The 22,237-nt window shown below is 36.0% G+C and overlaps 1 protein-coding gene across 9 annotated transcripts in view; it reads right to left on the reverse strand.

Moving 5' to 3' along the window:
- Positions 1-22,237, reverse strand: part of RhoGAP19D (Rho GTPase activating protein at 19D) — a 438,348-nt gene that overhangs the window by 121,255 nt on the left and 294,856 nt on the right. For 2 of the 9 annotated variants that reach the window (XM_073087324.1, XM_073087323.1), the window contains one exon: positions 11,427-11,497. The exons of the other annotated variants lie outside the window; for them this stretch is intronic. In XM_073087324.1, coding sequence (XP_072943425.1) covers positions 11,427-11,474 — 48 coding nt within the window. In that variant the 5' untranslated portion in view covers positions 11,475-11,497. The remainder of the gene's footprint in view (positions 1-11,426; positions 11,498-22,237) is intronic. 9 annotated transcript variants of the gene reach the window in all.

Here is a 22,237-nt window from a genome sequence, read left to right on the forward strand (position 1 = left end):
AGAACAAAATTCTAAATTCATCATTTAGATATCTGCTTTGTTGTGAATCAAACGCGAAACCCGCTGCTTATCAGATCCGTGATAAATTATTGAACTTGAGTTTCCTAAATAAGTACTTTAAATTAAAAATGAAAATAGTAATTAATTACTTTTCCTTTATTTTACAGAAAAATACTGATTAGACAGATTTACATGTGATAGAAACGGCGTCTTTAAATTTTAACAACTTACTACAGAGTAGTAAAACAACGAACACCTTATTTTCTGATATTACAGACTCTTTAAACAATTAAACCACGGGCATAATATAGCACTCTATCTAATTCCCAGCAGCATATAGGGAACCTAAAAGAGTTCCACGGAGCGCGCAACACACGCATAGATAAAATGAGTGCCTGCACAGAAGCGAAACAGTTTAGACAACACAATCGGCCGCAAATGACCGCCATAAACGCGAACAACAGACTCCGAGGGCAATCTACATAGTAACAAGAGAACCCATAGTAAACTCGAGCTTATCGGGATACGAGGCCCGCTGACACTGGAAGCGAGGAGAGACTTTATCTTGTATATATCGTGGTATCCCATTATTAAATATACATATTCAAAAACCAATTCCAGCAGACCCAAATGACCAATTCAATTCTATGTTCATAAACATACATATATAATATGGGTGCTGAAAAAGTTTAAGCTCAGAAAAGTTATGAGGTGCCTAGTTTTTCTACGTAACATAAAGATAAATAAAATACACATATGAACCTGTTAACCTTTCTTGATTTTGTTTAATTTTAGTTAAGGTTCCGTACACGCTAGTCTCAAACATAGTTCTTATCTAGGAGTGTTAGTATTAAATTCAAGACTTATTTAAGTACCTGACAAAGACTAAATTAAGAAATAATGGCAAGATATTTTCGTATGTAGTGTACTAACAACCTAATCGTAAAGAACCCAGGCCACTTCTGCTCGGCTGCGAGCAAATGGCCCGCGATCCCCTAAGGCCCGGGACCGCCGCGAGGTGACTAACCTCAAATAAAATAAAATGTACGGAGCTTTCGGCCTTGCTTTTATGGCTTTCGTGCGCAAATATAAAAGTTAAGTGTGTTACCTAAGAGAAAATATTATCTACAAATATTACACGTTCAAACGTTATGTATCACTATAATATAGATACATTTGAAGGGCTATTGAATTGGTCATAAAATATTATTACAACTCCAGTGTGGTTATATTTTCTGAAGTCGTTGCTTTTTATCGCTCAACTTGAATACCGTTTAAAGACTCAAACTAAGGGTCATGTGCCACTTGATATTTAGACGTCATTGTTATTCTGAAGTCTATGATGGAACTGTGGCGACCTCCCGCTGCTCGACAAGAGATGGCGCCACGAGTATTCTGAATCACGCTATCGAAGTTTTCTAAATATCTGGCATATATACAAGTTCCGAACTGAGACTGTCGGAGCACGGCCGCTCCCCGGGCACGATCACCTAGCCCGGCGGGAGATCTCCCTTTACCAAAGAACAAAGCTTAGATTATTTTCTGAACACTATGTAAAAACTGTATAAAATATGTACCCACATATTTGTATTTAGTTATTTACATACATATTGCGAAAGTGATATTCTGCGGGGAATGGTATATCAAATCATAAGTTACGTTTTATGGTTATTCAAATGGTTTCATATCTGTTATACTGCTTATAAACTTATCATATTTAATGACGGCGAACAAGATCGGATAGCAAAAGGCAATTGATATCCACTCCGGATATACCTTATTAATATCTTTGTTGTTTTTTTGTAATATATTGATATATCACTGCCTTCATATACTACAGTATAAGCCATAAATACTTTATCTATGACAAGGTCCGAGCAAGCAAAAAACCGAACGTGCGATATAAAGAAATAACTTTGACATACCCGCATACAAGTGACAGATCCGATTTGAATCAACACCTATGTATGTCCTACTTAAACACGTATAAAAAATGAATTATGATCGCTTTCATGATATCAGGCATTCAACGTTATGGCTTTTGTCTATAAATATACCTATAGACCAAAAAGTATTTACCCAAGCATTTTCCTATACAAGCTTTAATAATATTTTAAACTTGGAGCTTAATTTTTTTTTAAGTCTGCATAAAGTTTAAACGAACGACGCTTTCTGTAGTCATGATCCATCCTAGGACCCTCTGTGTCGTGAATGACATGATCAAATATCTATAACTATACTAACTATACCAACATAAAAGTAGATACGAACACGAAACACTTAGGCGTAGAAAATAAATCTAAATTCATAATTTAAATGTCTGCTTGGCTAAGAATTGAACCTCTGCATGTCAAACCAGCACGGAGGTCGATCTTCCACGCGGGATGAAAGATTATTTTTGAACACGTCTGAATTAAGAACGGCACTAAAGAACGGTTCTAAAGTCAACACAAGTATTTTAATCTACACATCCTTACTTCTTAAGTCAAACTTAAATATTCGTAATTCTTATTAATAAATCCTTTGCACGAGACTGTAATGCCTGTTGCTTCATATCATCAAAAAATATACGCAAACAAAATCGCATAACAATAATAAAATATATCCTACCCGAGTCATTCATATTCAAACAGAAGAACACAAACAACGGTGCTCGGCTCAAAAAGTTCATTGTATTTTTAAAACAGAAACATTCATTTGAAAGGATGATTTTCCTTTTCCAAAAACAAATAAACATATCCAATGAAAGTGATTCGCCGAGCCGAAATAACTTCGTACGGACGAATATATCTGGAGTATTTTAAGAGAGCCAGCTATCCGCATTCCTTGCGTAGAGCTCAACTTCATTTTTTTGATTTTGAAGAAATATGAAAATAGCGCTTCTGGGTACCAATTATATGGAAGCTATTGAAAAATATTCTATTAGGATGTTATGTAATAATATTAACTCGAAAACAAAACTTTTTACTACGAGTACAACTACTATAACAGTTTATTAAATTTTCCATATGTAAACTGCAAATAAAGTATGATAATCTGGGAATCCGCCAAACGTATTTTGAAAAAAAAAAATAAAGAATGTAGGGAAAATATATGTTACGTCCTTTTATAGTATGTGCACGTTGCTAAAACAATGCGATTATTCCTTTTTACACGCTTTTTATTAGCTTCACCTGTATGTTTGTATGTTTGTTTGTATGTTTGTTTGTATGTTTGTAACCGACTTCTTTGGGCGCGATTTTGACCCTCTTTAAACGGCCAGATTTCGTTCAAACTTTGTAGATTTATTTCACAATTATACTATTTACTGTTCCTTAATTGATTCCTAGATTCATTTGGATTTTCTACTTTTTAGTTAATTTTATCATAAAAGCGTGTTTTTTAGTTTTTTGAACTATATTTATTTTTATTATAGTAATGATTTTATTTAATTTTCACCTGACAGTTTCACATGACGTTAATATCGATGATATACGAGTACCTATAAATGAAGTAGATATTCTTACAATGTTGCCGTAGGATTTATTTTGCGATACAATTTTTATACCTCACCAACCACATCCGACGAAGCAAAGATCAATTTTGTGATAAGATCGCACTCACATCTATTAACAATCTAGTGGAGAAAACTGTGACCGGTGGGAACAGACTCACTTCGAAACTGGTCACTTATCTAGGTCTAATAATGATGATAGTCGAAGAAAGTTACGTCTGGCTGCAACGTTGTAAGTTTTTTGTTGTATCATGTTTATTGATTTAATTGGCCTGTTTAATTAACCATTAGCTGATTGGAGCGGCGTACTGAAAGATGCATTTAGCTTTAGCAGTCGGATAGATATTACTTAGTTGCATTAAAAAAACAAATAAGTGTAAATTACTTTTACGGAGTTGTAGTCACCTCGAATGAAAATAATTCGTCTTGAAGCAGCGTTTTCGAGTACGCTCTGAAAAACTTGTTAGGGCCCGTGCCCAGCACCGGAACTTCAAAGGTTTCCTCAATATTTATACTGATAGAGTCACCTTTCTGTTTTCTTTGTTCATAAAACGGTTATTATATCATACGATGTAGTGGGCAGATTATTAAATTCCAATTCTATTGACAATCAACAGAAAGACTCATAAACATTTTAGACGCTTTCTTCACTGGGTTGATTGAGTCATTAAGTTAAAAGTTATGTATCCGAGCTCGTTAAATATTGTGTTTCGTGTTGAAAGCGCATATTAAACTGTTGTGTATTATATTTAAAAGATAATTAAAAAAGCTATGATCATAACATCTCGTCACGTCTAAATTTGTTATTGAATGAAGAAGTGCTATAATATAAAGCAAAATACCTGAAGTTATTTATAATTATTAGAAATGTCAAAATTGATTTTGACGAGTACTTCACGCAACATTACACAGTATTAAGATACAGTATATTCTAAAAATATTGAAGGTACCGTCTTAATTAAGAAGCTGTGTAGGCTGCACGCGGGCAGAATGTAAGGATTTACTGTCGCAACGTCATGATATATTAATATTATTTAAAGTAGCCTCGTGTGAGTAAAACCTAAAACTTTACCTCTTACCTACGTAAATGTCAGCCGCCGTAAACAATTATTATTACCTACTTATTTTCTGAGAAATAAAGTTTTAATTTCCCTTTTTGACAATCATTAACGTATCTACAATAAGAGCAATGTGACTATGGACGTTGACACGTTCAATTAGTATGCATAAAAGTGTTAAAATGCCGCACGAAAACATTTCCTGGCCCTGATAGCTTTATTAAAATTGACAAGGACATCGTTGTATTTTATTTACACATACAAACATATACAGCCGTATTATCATACCTTTGTAAACAATGACTAAGGCTGAAAAGTTTTCGAAGTGCAAATATTTTTGAAATACCAATACCTTTATGTTTCCGTCAAAGAATAGGATTAAAAAAATGTTTTAAGTATTTACTCTTGTCTGCTAGCCTTTGGTCACGTTTATCACATGGAAGATCCATTTTATCACTTCCAAATAATTTACGATAATGTTAAAACACCTCGCGTTAATATTTGTGTTGCCGACAAAAAGCTTATTTGTTTAAGAAATCTTCAAATACGCTTTGTAACTCGAACCCGCCAACGTTACATTCGGTATTAAACTTAAACCTTAGCATACTTATTTTTGCACTGTAATAAAAGCTGACACAATGACGGTTTTGCAAGTTATTATCTTAAATGTTGCTTTAACTGTCGAGAATATTATTCTTGCATTATTTTCCGCCGTTAGAGATTTTTTTATGTATTTTTAAATCGACAGTAATGACGGCGAAGTGGCGGTGGAAAGCTAGTTCTTGATACTGCAGCGCGCGGACGACGGCCACTTTTAGCGTAAGACGCGGTCTCGAATGTCACGTTTCACGCTGAGTTTATCAAGAAACGTGATATTTTAAAAGTTTAGCACGTTTATTATGCGATAAACCTGAGTTACCTACATAACGTGACTAACGTACGGTGGGCGGCGAATCCGAGAGCATAATCGTTCTCGCGATTATGGTCATTTGCGGCGAGAAAATAAATGATAAAATAGCGTGCGCCGGTGGAGCTGATTACGTCTTCGGATCGATGTGGTGTGGAGGGCTGTCATTAACCTTACCGTTTTGTTTGAACGCAAGCTGTGCAATTAATGAGACTAAACGTTTCCTAGACATTGAGGTGGACGTTGAAATGTTGCTCGTTTCCCGACGTTAAATCAATCCACCTAATGCGCTGATTATGCCACGCGGCTAATTGATTAGTGCAACGTATCGATAAAGACCGGTACCGATTTTATTTGCTCAACTTTGTACTTGCTTTTTGATTAATACGCTCTCGCTTCAGCAGTCTTGTTGCTGCGATAAATCTGATAGCTTGCTTGCTCCTTCACGTGAAAGCAAAATGTTTATTTACTTTTTCCTCTCATCTAAGGTTTATATTAACAAACGAGTTATGTTTGCTTACGATTTATACATAAGTCGTAAGATTTAAGATGGTATGGTATGGTGTATATAGTTGTAGTTGTTATTGATAACTTAGAAATCATGGATACATATTGATATAACCAACTTCACACCGCACAGCATTGGTAAAGAACTCGATCACATATTTCGTTGTAACACTATAACACAGCCTAAACAACTCTATCAAAAACAGAAGCAGTAGTGATGTACTGCAAAAATAGATGTGACGATTGTGATGTTGAATAACCAACACCAATTAAAGGGCGACCTCTTGCAAGCACATTGATTGATTGGAAACCATTACCGTCTAAATGTGGCCAGTACCACCCTTGGATAGTTAATTGGATCGCTGCTAGTGTCTGTCATGTTCATGCCATTCCAGATCTTTATGGTCGACGTTTGACGTCATCTCAATAAAAACCCAAACCCCGCGTGATAGTAACTTGAGCTTACGTTGTAAGAATTTAAAGCAGACACCGAACTGGAAATCGTAAGGCACAGTAACGAGGCGCCCTGACTGACAGCGGACACCGTGGAACTAGCCAATGAATCCAATCTCGACGTGTATCTGACGGTTTGAACGTAAATCCCATGGCACCGCGGCTCATAATCAACATCTAAACGTCTCATTACCAGGGTTGGCTGACATCGTCACAAATTACTCGCTGGTCTCGTTCGAAAAACCAATGATCCCGCTTCAATCGTCAGTCGACTTTCGTTTTCAACAAATCGAGTGGCCGACGACTCAATTTCACTCTCTCCGTATTGGATGATTAGACCCTACTGTCATTATTTCCGTTTCTATCGTTATTATCATTACGCTGGGATTACACGAACTGAGAAACACGATGTAATACTATGTTGCACTCGGTTTCCATTTGTAATTTCATTTAATGGGCGCTTATTTGAAGTTGTGTAAATGTATGTGGACGAAGCGAAGACAAATCGTCAAGGCAACTTTAGTCATTAACTGGAACTGCATGTGATCCAATTCTTATGTAAATTATTTGAAGTACTGTAATTGGAAAATAAAAAAACATAATTCATGTGTCATAAGACGAGAATAATTACAATTTCCAACAGGAAAATCCGTTGTCGTCATTATAATTTGCAACTGTTTATCTGTGTCTTTTGTCATTCAAAAATCCTAAACAAAGCACGGCACTTTGTAATGTCTAAAGTAACAACAGTATGTAATTTTAAAGATTACAATGACGCACTTTCGTTTTCGCACGGCGCTATGAAGATCGTTGTACGGTAATGAGCGTTTAGTGTGCTCGCACCTCATTACCTCATTATAATTTCAAACGTAGTTTACCGAATGATGATTGCTGAACTATCTTCGCTAATGATGTTAATGTTCTTATAGATATTATCGTATATTTTACTTATGTTTAACTGCGGATTTTTTTCTTAAAGCTTCTGGATTATTTGGTGGAATTGGACTGGGTACTTATGATAACGATAGTAAAATATATATCTTCTTAATATTAAGTCATAGTACAAATGCCACTGAATTTATAAAGTGAAATATTCCATTATGCTCATACTGGTTCATCTTTTAAACATACCGCTATCATCCAATAGCTAAATCAATAAATGCCTTGCCGGATTGACATAAAAGATTGATTGTTGTCTGTCCGATCGATTCGTTTTCACGCCCTTTTATGTGGCTGTTATCATTACCACTACAAAGTTGTTTAACCCGAGTGGAGCGTTGACTGATGGTGGTCGTCTATCTGCGTCGTATTTACTAACGGGTGTTCGTGGGCCTGCAGTCTCCTCCTATTTCCCTAGTACACGAGGGCAGGTTACATAACGCCAGACCAATTTGCGCAAGAACTTTTCAATTTTGTATTCAGCACGACGCTAACTTACCACTATCTTTATCATTCTCATTCCCGTGTTAAATTGTCTTGTCAAAGAATGGTTTAGTAACGCGGGCCGTGTGTTACACCTGTCAATTATTACAATGTATGTGTCTAGGAATGAGTACGGACAGGGGCACTTGGGTTTCGTCAGTGTCTATCAGCGTGATTTATGATGCGGACACTTTCTAAACCGCGGTTCAAAATGGGCACCGCGAAGGACCAGCGACACGTAAGTGATGTCATAACCGCTGTGCGTAAATCACGCCCTTACGCGCCCGCCGTTGTATTGAAACAACTTAAAAATCACTTGCGACACGAAATTAAATTATTCTACGATATTTACGTAACACATATATGGTTTTGTTCGAACGGTTGTAGTTTTAATTAATATCCTTTATCACTCGATCGTGACATTTGTAAGATAAGCTGACGCCAATTATCCGCCTTAATTCATTGTAATGAATAAACCTTATTTAAAGTAACTTTCTTGAATTAATCTTGTGCCATTTAAAACGTTTTTACGTAATTAGCGAAGGAGAAATCATTCATTAAACGGTTTTAACATTTCGATACTTAATTGTTTAAAGCAAGAATGACATATACGGAACACAAATAAATTGTTATCCTGTTATTTATATAGCTAAATAAAACCGACGTATCTGTCACAGATAAGGTGCAATTTTCACCTTAACTGATTAATTTACAGGTAAAGTTAATATTTTAATGCAGTTTATGTTCAATTTAATTATACGGTTTTTATTTATTAAAAACGAGAACCAAGTCACTTTATAATACTTGCGACCAATATCCCTCAACAAATATTTCAGCCTACTCTTGAACAATGATTAGTCTCGTGCGAGGCTCGCATAGCTGAAAATTACGTAGACATATAGTTTGGCATCAATTACAGGTGGAGGTTACGCTGCGGAGGTGATGAATGCGCAACTAACGTGGGTATGTGTGATGAAGCGGTGCCATGTATCAACTGCGTTCGTAAAGGTTCGTTCACAGTGACCAATTCTTAACGCGATTCAACGACGCAGTGTTAAGACAATCGTCTGCAACGATGCGTTTTATGATTAGTCGCACTTTTTAGTTCAACACGTTAGGAGTCCATACAACGCATTAGTATTTTAGTTGCGGCATACCTAATTATATTGTGAGAATTTTCCAATTTCACAATAAGGACAGCTTTTGAATGCTTTTTGTTTAAAATTAGTTTTTTGCAGTAGCGTTATAGAACTTATCTTGTTATGTAATGTATCTAGAGATTTATGTAAGGAAGTAAACTTTTAATATTTATGATAAGTTCACGCGTCTCAGGTAAACGTTCAATCGCAGTTTTAGAATGCAATGCTAACAGCAGCTTTACAAACTCGCGTAGAAATGCACCCATTTCCCGGCAATGAATCACTCGGCGGTGCGGGCGAGCGCATCCAGTGTGCCGATTTCGTAAATAGAACGGGTTGACACACATAAATAATATTAGCTTCGTCGTAAATAACGCGCCGTCCGTTAACGTCTATATCGGCCGCGTGAGTGACGCGAGCGCTTTATGATCGCGCTGGCTAGAGTGCTCTTCCGAAATACACCGATACACTTTATAAATTAAATAACTTTTTTTAGATATGGAAGTTTTGTATGATCATGCAATCAACGAAATTTTAGTCAAGTACCAAGTACCAAGTGGTTCATGGATGAAATACGGGTAGTCAGAGATCATAGCATTTTATAAGACCAAAACACTACCCATTTAATTAAGATATTTTTTACGAAAAGTTATTATTATAGCCCATAGGACATCAAGTTATAAAGTTGAATTACCTATACTGTCATACACATAGCAGTAAGTATTTTTACTTCTAAATAATGACAGTAGCATTAACACCTATTCAAGACATATCTATTCACTCCATTTATAGATGTTATTGAAAATGAATTTGCAAACATTCCAGCAATTTATCTGATAAGTGATCATAGCGACGCGATTGTTTCCTGCTTGTTGCCTCCCGGCTCGCGTGTTAAGTTATGATTTGTAACGTAAATCTTGTGTTGTGTTCATGCGATCGTTACAACCTTTAATCCTTAGAACATTTTATAAGCGCTGATGGATAAATACTTATGGTCAAAAATAATTGAGCTGAATATCAAAAATAATTGATTTCCATATTGGACCAAAATGATTAAATCTATGTTGCCGATCGTCACAAAAAAATAAATAACTTTGATCATGAGCATTTTGCGGTAGCAAATTTTGTTGCAAAATACATTCTTATATTTACTTTCATACGTATGAACTATAAACCTATAAACTTATAAAACGAACACGATACTTCATGTAATGGGATAAATCAAAAGTTTAACAGCGCTATACGACAATGGTTTGTCGCTCCAACAATAACAACGCATGAAATCCGATATGAACGATACAAGTCGAGCGTCTGTTCTACGTTCTCGTGTTCGGCCAATTTCATGGTGGTTTGGCGAGAGTGTAAATGAACCGTGGTGCCTTCTGCGCGCTGCCTGCTAAAGGTCCGTACATATAGTAAAACAATAGGCATAAAATAATTATTATTGCTAAAAATATTAATTTAATAAAAAGCCTTTGGATTTTGCATTTTTTTTACTAAAGATGAATCATAGATTTTTAAAGATGGATGTATTTAAATTCTTAGTCATATCATCGGTTTAAATGATCAAGGAAAACATCGTACTTAACAGTTGGATAGTAAAGGTAAGCATATTATTTGCCCCACTGACGAATATTTTCAGTAGTAGGTATTAGGTTAACGAAGAGATACTATTACATCCGATCGATTAATGTGCGGAAACACTTATTTCTTTAAAGCGCGTTAACAATACAACAAGAACTAGTTAACTGGACGATAATGGACATAGACCCTTACACCCTGCCGGGTTGACGAATTACCTCGTTATTAGCTCCGCACCAGACCTCCGGTTACATTGTAAATAATAAACATTAATATTAACATAATTTTACATAACGCAGTCCGTGTGGTTCGTGCTAAAATCAATTTAGATTTTGTTGCTACTACAAATCAATTTTAATTTACCGTCGCTACTTGACGGAACACGGTAGAGCTTCCTTGTTTGTGTTTATGTTGTTTTCACTTTTCTTTTTAACTATAAAAGTGACAAACGGGTAGGCAGTCTACCTAATATAAAATGGTCGCTGAGGAATAAGTAGACGATTATAGATGAAAGATAGATAGAAGATGATCGTCCTTACCCCTTATTTAAATTTAGACTTAGAAGTTGAGATATGATAGACAAGCAAGGCTGCCTTATGCTTCAAACTCGTCTACACTACACTTACTAGTAAAGTTACGGATTCGTCTTAAATAACTTGAAAGTGGAGAATGTTAAAATTTTTGGACAAAACTATAGATTTCATGAGTAGTGAGGGAGAAAGGGCACCCAGAACAGAACAGAGTACAAATAGGCATGACAGATGAACTACGCATTTTCTACCACCATTTAGCTTTTCGTCTATATAATAACGAGATCAGATTGTTACTCATAATTTATCTGTTGTAAATTGAGACTAATAACTAACCTGCACAACCTTATTTGTATGATTTATGTGAACTTCGGCTAAGACCATTGATATCCATAACTGCTACATACCTGCAACAAAATAAATAATAGATGTTAAGTACATTAAAATCATAAAAAAGGTGGGAACAATGCTTTTAATTTAGTCGTATATTAACTTTCCAAAGTTCGAATTATGAGTTGGTGAAAAATTAAAGTTTTTTACAGGAAAAGCTCCTTAGAAAACTGACATTTCGCTTTGGTCTGAGCAAACACGTAACATTGATTAGACATGTCTCGAATTATTATGTCATAACTACATAACTATTCAAACATACTTATTAGGAATCTTTTATTATAAAAAATCATTTTTAGCAGTATAATTTGTTAGTACTTACTTATTTATTTATACTCTACTTATTTATTTTTCAAGTGCAATTTTTGCATGACTTTAGGGCAAATGGCTACTGCCCTACAGCCTAAGTGTAGCACATTTCCTTTTTGCAGCACTATTAGTTCCGACGTTTTAGTACGACGTTCGTTACTTGGCAGTTCAAAGAGCTACATATATACATTCACTATTTACTACCACCGCCATGGGGTCACGAAGACGAATTAGCCACGCACCGAGTGACCGGCAAATGGTTCGTAATGAATTGCCGGCATCGGGATATTAATCCCTGAATTAGGGATGGCGATCTGAGATAGATCGAATAATCGAAGAGTCGATATTTTGGGCCGAAAAAATCGATCTCCAGTGTTTGTGTGTGTGTGTGTTGTTTGAATGTGTTTTAGACATTATTTGGCGACGGATACGTATTTCAGTATTTTTTTGGTACTGTTAACCTTTCTTTTAGCTATCTTCGCCCTTTTTAGCCGAAAAGATTAAAGATCGAATTTTAGAGAACAGATTCTTTCGACCTCGATTTTTTGTGGATCGATTAACTGCATTTCGATTCGAATCGATTTAATTCTCGATCTTTTTCGGAAAAAATCGCCATCCCTACCCTGAATAGCGCTCGAGGCGGCGGTTGTAAACCTTCCGCGTCAACCGGTATCCGTGTTATTTACCGGCGGACCTCACGGGGTCACGGAAGCCAGAAGCGAATTAGGAACGCCCAAATCGCCGCAACAAATAATTCAGCCGTCGACAATACGGAGTCAATTACTAAGCGATAAATTTAAGCTTACACTACTGTATTATTATATTGTAATAGGTTTTTATGTTATTACCTCGAATATTGGTTTAATACCTCTTTATAATATAATGGTTGTATTTGTAATAATTAATAACACATATAGAATTGTTTCTACAGTTATAGTTTGCTGCAGGGATCCCCTATTTTGTCCGCGCAATGAACTAAATGCCGCTCAAAAATCTTTACCTCAACCAAATGTCAATCTCTAAATTAATGTTAATTTCCCCGAGGCTAAGAATTGATCATGGGCCCATTGGGGTTAACGTATATTTATATGAGTATGCGTGTAATACGATACGCATATTCCATTATCATCCTCATTAGCAAAAGTATGTTATTTTGTCCCCAGAAATACATTTTCACATTTTCGGTAAACATCTTTTTCGAGAAACAGTTAATTCAAATTCTAAAATCGTACCACTTGTAAAATGATTTCATTCATTAATTAGTTCTATTCGTTCATCTACAAAGAGAATCCCAGTGCGCAAGGGCCGATAGAAAGCTGGCGAGAGTTATATGAAGGCTAATGGTAAATTTAATTAGAGGAAATTTATTTATAGCGCCACTAATTCAACGTTACCTGCGTCGAATATATTCGCGACCCTTATTTATGCGCATACAAATACGTTTCGGGTTAAATAAAGATTGCGATGGCTTAATGTAATCAACGTAGGAGAGAGTTTAGATTTATTGAACTACTAGTTATGTATGGAAACGAAAGTTTTATTGAAATTATAGTTGTAAAGAAAAATCTATAATATCTGAAAAAAAATATTCAATTAATCTCATAAGTCTTACAAAATCTCTTTTTAACCATTTTCTTGTGTGGTATACTTTTATCGTTGAGTTTTTTCAATATACTGACACTGAAAGGCGAGCGTGTTCAACGACAATTGACTTAAAAAGTTTGAGGACTATTGAATGGGGCGAAAAAAAGAAAAATGTCCATCCGAAACAAAATGATGCAAAATAGGGAATAACAAAAGAATAATAAAAGCGAGTTAAAAAGGGGAGAAGAGATAAAGGAACCTGGATGGCCAGAAAGTGTAGAACACGTTCCGAATTTAAATCGAATAGTGATTTTCCATGATAACACCAACAACAGGAACAGTTAAAGTTTATCTGCAGCTTTCCTGCACAATCCCGTATTAAATCACAACAAATCACATCACTTCTAAGTAGCACACTAATGTTACACGAAACGCAACAGATAGCAGTTAGAATCGCAACACAACAGAGTACAAACTCATTGGATGTATTACAAGGAAAATCACTTAGCCACGTAGTTCTTAAGCGGATTTTGATGTTTTCGAGACCTTTAAACTGTACGGATAGTAAAACGGGAGTTTAATTATTCACAAAATGTGGGTCAGCTCGACGTTGATATTGTGAATGTGTTGTTAGAGACGTATGTTACGTGAGTGTACGTTTGTTTAAGAATCCATCCATCAATCAGCAATTAGAAGTTCGCTCCTGGAGCATAAGCGTCTCTTATTGTACAAATTTGTCTATTAGTATGCCAATTTGTCTCAAAATTGTCAACAAAACACTCTTCGTGTTAATACAAGTTAAATATAACAAATTTTAAACCAAACATTTGCACCATTTACTTCCAATAATATTCGACGGCGTGACAAATCGTCGTAAGGCATTACTAACACACTTGTCGCTGTCATTACTATCGACACGAGTCAACTGGCTGAAACGGCCGTTCTACATGCACAATGTACTTCGCACGCTCCGACAAATTGTTGCGCCGGGCGACACAAATCATACGGACGGTATCGGGCAGGATTAAGAGGCGGCTCGTAGGAGCGAGGTGTCTTAATAGGCCGAGACATGAAGCCGTTCACGAAATATCGTTAAGTTATAAACGGACAACACGGAGTGTGTTGAGCGCCGCGGCGGGTCACGACTCACACCCTAAACAGATGGGAAACATGAGCTGAAAGCTAAAAGTAAGACCTAAGATGAATTTGTAAGCAGAGAGGAAAATTCTGCAACTGAACATAGTAGAGATTATTATATCAATTTAGTTATCATTTACGAGGGAGGAAATCTCTCTGCCTGATAATTCTGTAAAAAAAGGTGTGATCAGTCGCAATTAGCCAGCCTGTTGGAATATAGCTTAAACTTCTCTCACTCTGTGAAGGGTCACGCGACCCTGGGCACGGCACTGCCCTGAGCTGGGCGGGCCCAGCAGTGGAATAAAATATGGTTAATGATGATGAACAAAAATTAAAAAACTACTACTACTACGTAAACACTGTGGCAAATAATAATTAAAAGCCAAATATTAATAGATCTGCTCTCCGTATCTTGGAAATCTAATTTGATACTCAAGAATTTGACATGTCCACCATATGTCATAATCTTTCATTGCAAAGTGCTCATTACGCAAATATTCGCGGGAAGTTACCGCCCACGTGTCCAATCATCACGCCTGAACCAGCCCCGACTCTAAGATAGTGATGCTACATTTCTTGGAATGGATTAGTGTTCTATCGATGTGTGATGTGTGATGGAGTGTTTTAGGTGTCATGTTTATCCATTCACATTAATCTTTATACGTCATTCGTTTGACGTAAGCCTTCAGTAAAATAGATCTTCCTATAGTTACTGAAATATGACAAGACATATAACAAAGTCATATCACTTCAACAAATAAATAGAATATGTAAGTACAAACATATCCTTGTAACGAAAAAAGAAGTAAATTCAGTCGTACTTTCTGCTATAATTATAACCTACATACCACATTCTGTAACATACAGGGAACGTAAATAATGATCAAGTGCAAATACCCAGACTCATTTAACGAAGGGTGTGTCCATAGCATTAGCGACTATCTTCGCACGTTCTCACAGCAGACTAGCGTAATGAATTAATGTTGCTACATTAATGTCGAATAGCCCGGCTCGGGAATGCGGAATAGCTCCCGGCAATTGACATTATCCACTTAGGAGCTTCTGTTGATCCATTTGGGTACGCTGCAAGTGACGGGAGGAAGAGTTGGAAATTGAAGTGTTCATTATGGACTCGCTGTGATTATGTCAGCTTAAGAACTCACATGCCAGCAGTAAACACTTTTGCTTTGCTTTTATTAACAAAATGTTATCACTTGTTTTAATGGGGTTGGAAAATATTGCGAGAAAATCTATATAGATTTTTAAAGGTCATTTTTTTCTTTGATGTTAAATTGGTTAGGTTCTTGCTTTCAAATTTTGCGAGGAGAGGAATTCTTAACATAACTATTATAGGTACATACCTATGTAAAAAAATGTTTTTTACTCTAGTCTTTACTTCTAAAACTAAGCCTTAGAACCAATAATGACAATTCCGACATCTAAACTTTATGTGCAAATAGATCATAATGTCAAAATCTGCCTTAGATTATATAGAACATATGTGTCATCGCCGTAGCCTTTAACTTATACCACGTGACTTCGCGTTGGCCGCGGCATAAGCATGTCGTAATACCACACAGTACCATTCAGTAGATCACACATAATAAACACACAAACACACATATCGACACTGCACACGCGCCGATGAAAGGCGAGCGTGCGCGAATCGAGCGAAACTAATGAATATTACGTTCGTATTAATCACACTAAGATATTAACCAGAGGTTCTGTTTGTGTACCAGACGTGATGAGTTGTTTGTATGCTATGTTTAGAATACATTTATAGAGTGAAATATTTCAATTTCCAATAAATATATAATAGAGTAGACTATTATGGATATTAGCGATAGATATGGAGAATGATGCGTGTGAAAACTTTGTGTTGCAAATTAATATCTTAACGACAAATAAATGCCTATTGAGTGATTAGTTTTTTTTCAGATATTTAATAACGTCACGTCTTGTGTTATGCCTGTACTTGTTAAATTACTAACAACATAGAGAGCGTTATATAGATACAAGATGGTATGAATGTCGGCCTGTACATGGGGTACAGATGAGGCCGATATTTATACGTATACGACATAATAATAATGTTATCAAGTATTTATCCATAAAGGAAGAACTTAATAAGATTTCACTGTACATAAGTGTACCACGGTACATCCCATAGCAACTGTTAGTACGAGTGTGGTGACAGCGAACCATAGTTGGCCTCACATGACAAATGAGCTCGATCTTAGCCGTTGTCCAATGATAACTCTAATGACCGAGGTCGTTGCCCCGCGTAGCTTGACTATGTATATGAGAATAACAATACACACTTGCCGATGTTTTTTTCATAAGAGTATCAAAGTGGGCCATGGCCAATATGGGATTTCATCCGAATTCTTCGTACAGGCTTTTCAGACTTTAGAATTACTATTGTTATGAGGCAATAATAGATATGACCACGTGTCCAGGAAGAGTTATGTCGTTTAAAAACAGTGCAAGAGCGAGCTGGACTTGAATTGAAGTTTCCGCACCACAACACTATATTTATATGGATTTGCGACAAAAAAATAAGTGAACAGAGGCAGACTCAGAACTGGAGTAATAAGGTCCTGTTTTTACTTTTTGGGTAAAATCGGAAACCTTAATTCTGAATTCTCACTTGCTTGCATTGTGTTAATTGATATTTTACACAAATAAAAATAAATTACCCACGTAAATAATAATAGATATTGTTACATACAATCTTTATCACCATATACATACAGACATCAGTTATCAAATCATCAGTTGGTGTATATGCGCGTACTAACACATCTTTCATGGTCTATATATCACAATTTATGACAGATAGATCCAAGTATCAATCAGTCAAGTGAGCCATTTCTCCTTACATAGTAATACATCACAATGTAGAGTAAGACGGATAATAGTCTAACGCCGTTATTTACAGGCTCTGATACGTAGAGTTAAGAGTTGTGCTTTCTAAGCTCTGAATTACGATGTACTTGGCGACTTAATATTGAGGTACACTTTTAAGCCTATAACCGGTAACACGAATTTGAATATTTACATTTATTTAGCCATTTACTTCTTGGTATAGCTCCAAGTACCTACTATATGGATAGTTGAAATATATGACTATAATTTAAATATCGCTTATTTTTTTCCAGGAAAAAATATGTCATGAACATATGTTATAAGATAGGGGATTTAGCATTACGCTTACGTAACTCCAATACGTATTTCATACAGCACGTTGCGCTATTCAAGCGCACGGTCCGCATTCGACGCTAATCTTCTTCGTTTCTGTCGCACGAAACAATCGGATTGCTTTATCGCTCTCGCAAGATTCCATTTCGAAAACGTCTGTTGAAACGGAACGCAATGGGAGCAGGTGTCACTCTGGGTTTGCTTGAGGGATAATCCGGCTCGCTTTCTATCTACAAACGCGATTGCGCAATCGTCATGTTATGGATTTGATTGTTATGCGTTGAATTTTTCGGTACAGGATTTTTTTGTATAGAATTATCTTATTTTGGTACTTTAACAGACTCCGTAAACTAAATTGTTATATGAACGTAACACAAAAGCAATAGAAAATGAATAAAATTATCTTAAAATGGAATACGCGGGATAAAGTGCATCATTTTCTCTATTCCAATGTCATCGTTAGAATCGTTACATTTTGATTTCTGACATAGAAGGGGAATACCTAAACGAGAATAACTTACTACGTGTACTGAGTTTAAAACTGTTATTTAACAATGACATATTGCTATTCTTTTTCTACTCACGGGTCCACTACTTTTATCTACTGTCGTCCTATCATTAATATCATCGGTGTTCTGTTTTGTAATATAAATTATCGTTATTATAAATTCTCTCACTTCAGAAGAAATTATTTAAGCTGCCTATATCGAAACCAAACGTGCCATGGGAGCACAGGTGTCGTATTGTTAGCGGGATAATGTGCGTCACTTTCCCCCATTGCGCAATCGCTTTGTTTAGTTCCCGGGAACTATTTATCGCCGGCCTAGTTTAGTTTCTATTGATACATTGCGCTGAAATTTTCAGCATGGTTGTTTGACTAAGAATGAGGAATTCTTGTTGGAAAGGCTGAGTTATTTAGCTTACGATTAAACTATAAGGCTAATTAAGGTAATAGTTTCCAAAATAGAAAGTAATGTTATCTAATCTCAGATGGAAATCTGTTACAAATAGCACACGTCACTGTTTAAATAATGGGTAACAGATGCTTGATACTTAAATTTCAGATTCGCTCAATTTTTCGTTACATGTTCTAAAAATGTTCATTAGGTGTAATACGGGATAAAAATAGAAAAAAACAAATACCACGGCATATGCTGTCAAATCGAAACATACTAAAAGTTTTACGACACCACTTGCATGAGAACGCAAAATGTTAAATCAATGACGTCCGGCAAGAGATTTATCGCGCAAACTTAAGCTACGTTCACAGAGCACTGTATTGAAGTTATTTTTGTAGACAAATCTTAACAAATTAATACTGGCGCACACAACGGTCATAAAAAAGGCGGAGGAAAATATTTAAAATTTCAGTTTTTAGATGACTTTTTTTGAATAATTGTTTATACCAACGAATACTGTATAAGTTGCATGGTGTATTGCTGTCTGAAAATGACTTTACAGCGACGTAGGCCAATGACGTGCGGCGGGAACATTTTCAGCATTCCCTGAACAGACTCGTGATTCAGATTTTGCCAATGATTGATTGTGAAATCGACTGGTATGATAATAATTTTTATGCGTAATACCCACCTACTTTAATTATTGCATAAGATGCCCACTAATAATTTTCATTTCCCATTTTATCTTTTTAGTTTTCTTTTATTTTCTTTCACATATCATTAAAAAAATCAGGTGTGTGCCTGGGATTTGAACCTCGGATCTTTTGATTAAGAGGCCGCAATTTAACCATTACGTTTTTATTGGACATCAAGCGCGACGGGAAAATTTTCAGAACTAATTTTGTTTCGGAATATCAATGAATATGATATTCAAGTACGAAATATACGAATACGAACGTAGAACGTTGCTATAGTTACATCAATGACGTCCGCCGTGAGATTTATCGTGCAAACTCACAGCGACATCGAGCCAGTGACGCGCGACAGTAAAATTTTCAGAATTACTCGTGTTTCCAAATTGTCAATGATTAATTTTCATACGGTGGTATTATAATTTCATGTTATGGCTGACTGAAGCAATTTTAATGCTGCTTTTCCGACAGATTTAGGTTATTTTTAAGATTGAAGCTTTTTTTCGACATCTTTACATAATTAATGCAGCCCACATGATGTCGCGGTCACTGCCTCCCATGAACCAACCAATCATATAGATAACGAGTTGTATTCAAATAAATCACGGGATGCGTTGCTATCCTTGAAGACTAAGATGAATCTGTATAAATATGTATAAAACATGCTTTGAAATAGAACACAGCATAACTAGACTGTTATTATAAGGTAGTGGTGGTGGGGTCGAAGCAGGCAGTTTAAAGAAATCTTTAACATCAAACTCTAAAACTTGACAGAACACAAAATTTTTAGCAACAATTTCCTTAACAAAAGATCAATCAGATTAAACCTTAAAATGCACACCAGACCACGCCAGAAACAAACTGGCACCTATTACCAACGAACCGTATTTTCGCAACACACACCCATACATCAATTTGCAATCTAGATAAAGCTCAGGCATTGTACTCTTGATAAAGTTTGACAGGGAAACAACTTAGTCGTCTGGACCGGCGACCGTTTAGTCGTTGACTAATAAGTTCCGGGCTTATGCAACTATATTATTAATATGCACGGTGTAATCTCTTATGTAATGTATGTGATTGCTAAACGGCATACTTAGCGGGGCAAAATTGTTAAGCTGTCTATTTACACAAATAAAGTAAATGATATCAGGTATATAGGACACATATTGCACGTTTCACAAGAATACACTACCAGACGACATCTAATGTTTGTATATTAACTAAGTTTTCAATTTTCAACGCTCATATGTTTTAGATGTACTTTCGTGTCTGTATTTTGCAGCTAAGATTGGAAACGACTAAATTAATTTGGATGGTACTCAAATGTAACGACAGAGTCTATTACATGATTTAAAATAGTATGCTTTTTACTCAGAAAATATATGAAGTGAAAATTAAAAAACTATTACCGGAGAGCAAACAAAACTGCGTGCAAAGTCTATATTGAATAAATTGGTTAGATATATGTAGTTAGACTTGCATTTGCTAAAGGTCCCCATAATTGTGGGCTCGACCGAACACGAAAACACCATTTGTATAGGTCTCTGTTTATTTGTGTCTAATTCATTCTACCTTAATATGCTAGGTTTATAATTATGACGATTTATATGTAGGAATAGATATTGCGTAGAAATTATTTTGCAAAGGGCACAAGTGGGTATGAGTGGAGTCAATGAGGTGGTACGTGTGTGCATGACAGGACATCAGGACGATGGATAGATCTAGAACTTAGTTGATTGCATACGTACTTTTGAGGCATTTGCAGGCTATGTATAATTAAGTATAAAATATTGTAATAGTATCTGAATTTCCATAAAAGATGGTGCAAGAATCCTTCGGTGCACTAGGCCGTAAATGAAAAGAATATACATTTGTTTCGTTAATAAATTAATTATTATGCTTGGTAGTACAAATACTCGCACACTGGACGGAAGTGCAATTGAGCAATCTACTCAAGTAAAATATTTTTATTAAGGTTTAATGCCGTCAGTTTTCAAAAATAAATAATTTTCATGACTCACTTGTTGACGATTTAGTTTATTTACAAAACTAGTGTAATATTACGATAATTCAAATTACTTACATAAGCTTACACGAGGTTATAATTAATTTAGGCACCTGTATATTTAGACATGATCGTACTAAAATACACCGGTTCGCTATTACAAGTGGTTAAAATTGGCCAGCAAATAAACCACTCGAGGCGTACAGAGGCGCATATCGTAGAAACGATGAATGGCGGCTATAGCTCATCTACACAGATACCTACGTTATTAGCTTTATAATTATTATTTACGAGTTTCTTTTATACAGTATCTTCTCCACTTGGAAGAAAATTAAAAGTAATTAGGGCGCAGTTCCTCCGATCGCTAGTGGTTAAACTTCATATGCGTTAAGCCTTCGGGATCGGTTGTGATTGGTTATATTTCATGAGGTACATCTTCCTGTCGCATGGGTGTACTACGCATGCGTGCCACTTGCGTCATATTTTTCCTACAATATTTTCCTCTTATGCGTGCAACACGCATGATAGTCCTAAAAAGACTGCAGTGAGTTAATACATACTTGTTTGGAATACGTATGACAGGGAAAAGTTCCTGAAACCTGACAACGAGGACTTAAGGGTGGTTTAAAAATCGACACGGGTTTTCCGCTAGCCCGTACCTTACTTAGGAAGATAGTGAAGTTGGTATGCTAAAGAAAAATCCGGGCAGAGAAAGGATCCTAGCAAAAGTACATAAAACAGTATTACAGACAACCTGACTAAAATACATCAGCAAATCGTAACAAGTGCGAGTAAAACTGGCGAGCAAATAAAGCATTCCGAGTGAACCGCGATGTAGATTGTAGAAACGATGAATGGCCGCCATATCTCATCTACGCGGATGATTCATGGGAGCGGAGAAGTTATGCAAACCGCGGGGTTGGA

Source organism: Epargyreus clarus, unplaced genomic scaffold (assembly GCF_041222505.1).
Source record: "Epargyreus clarus isolate Ecla_fem2 unplaced genomic scaffold, WU_Ecla_fem_2.2 ptg000026l, whole genome shotgun sequence".
Classification (NCBI taxonomy): domain Eukaryota; kingdom Metazoa; phylum Arthropoda; class Insecta; order Lepidoptera; family Hesperiidae; genus Epargyreus; species Epargyreus clarus.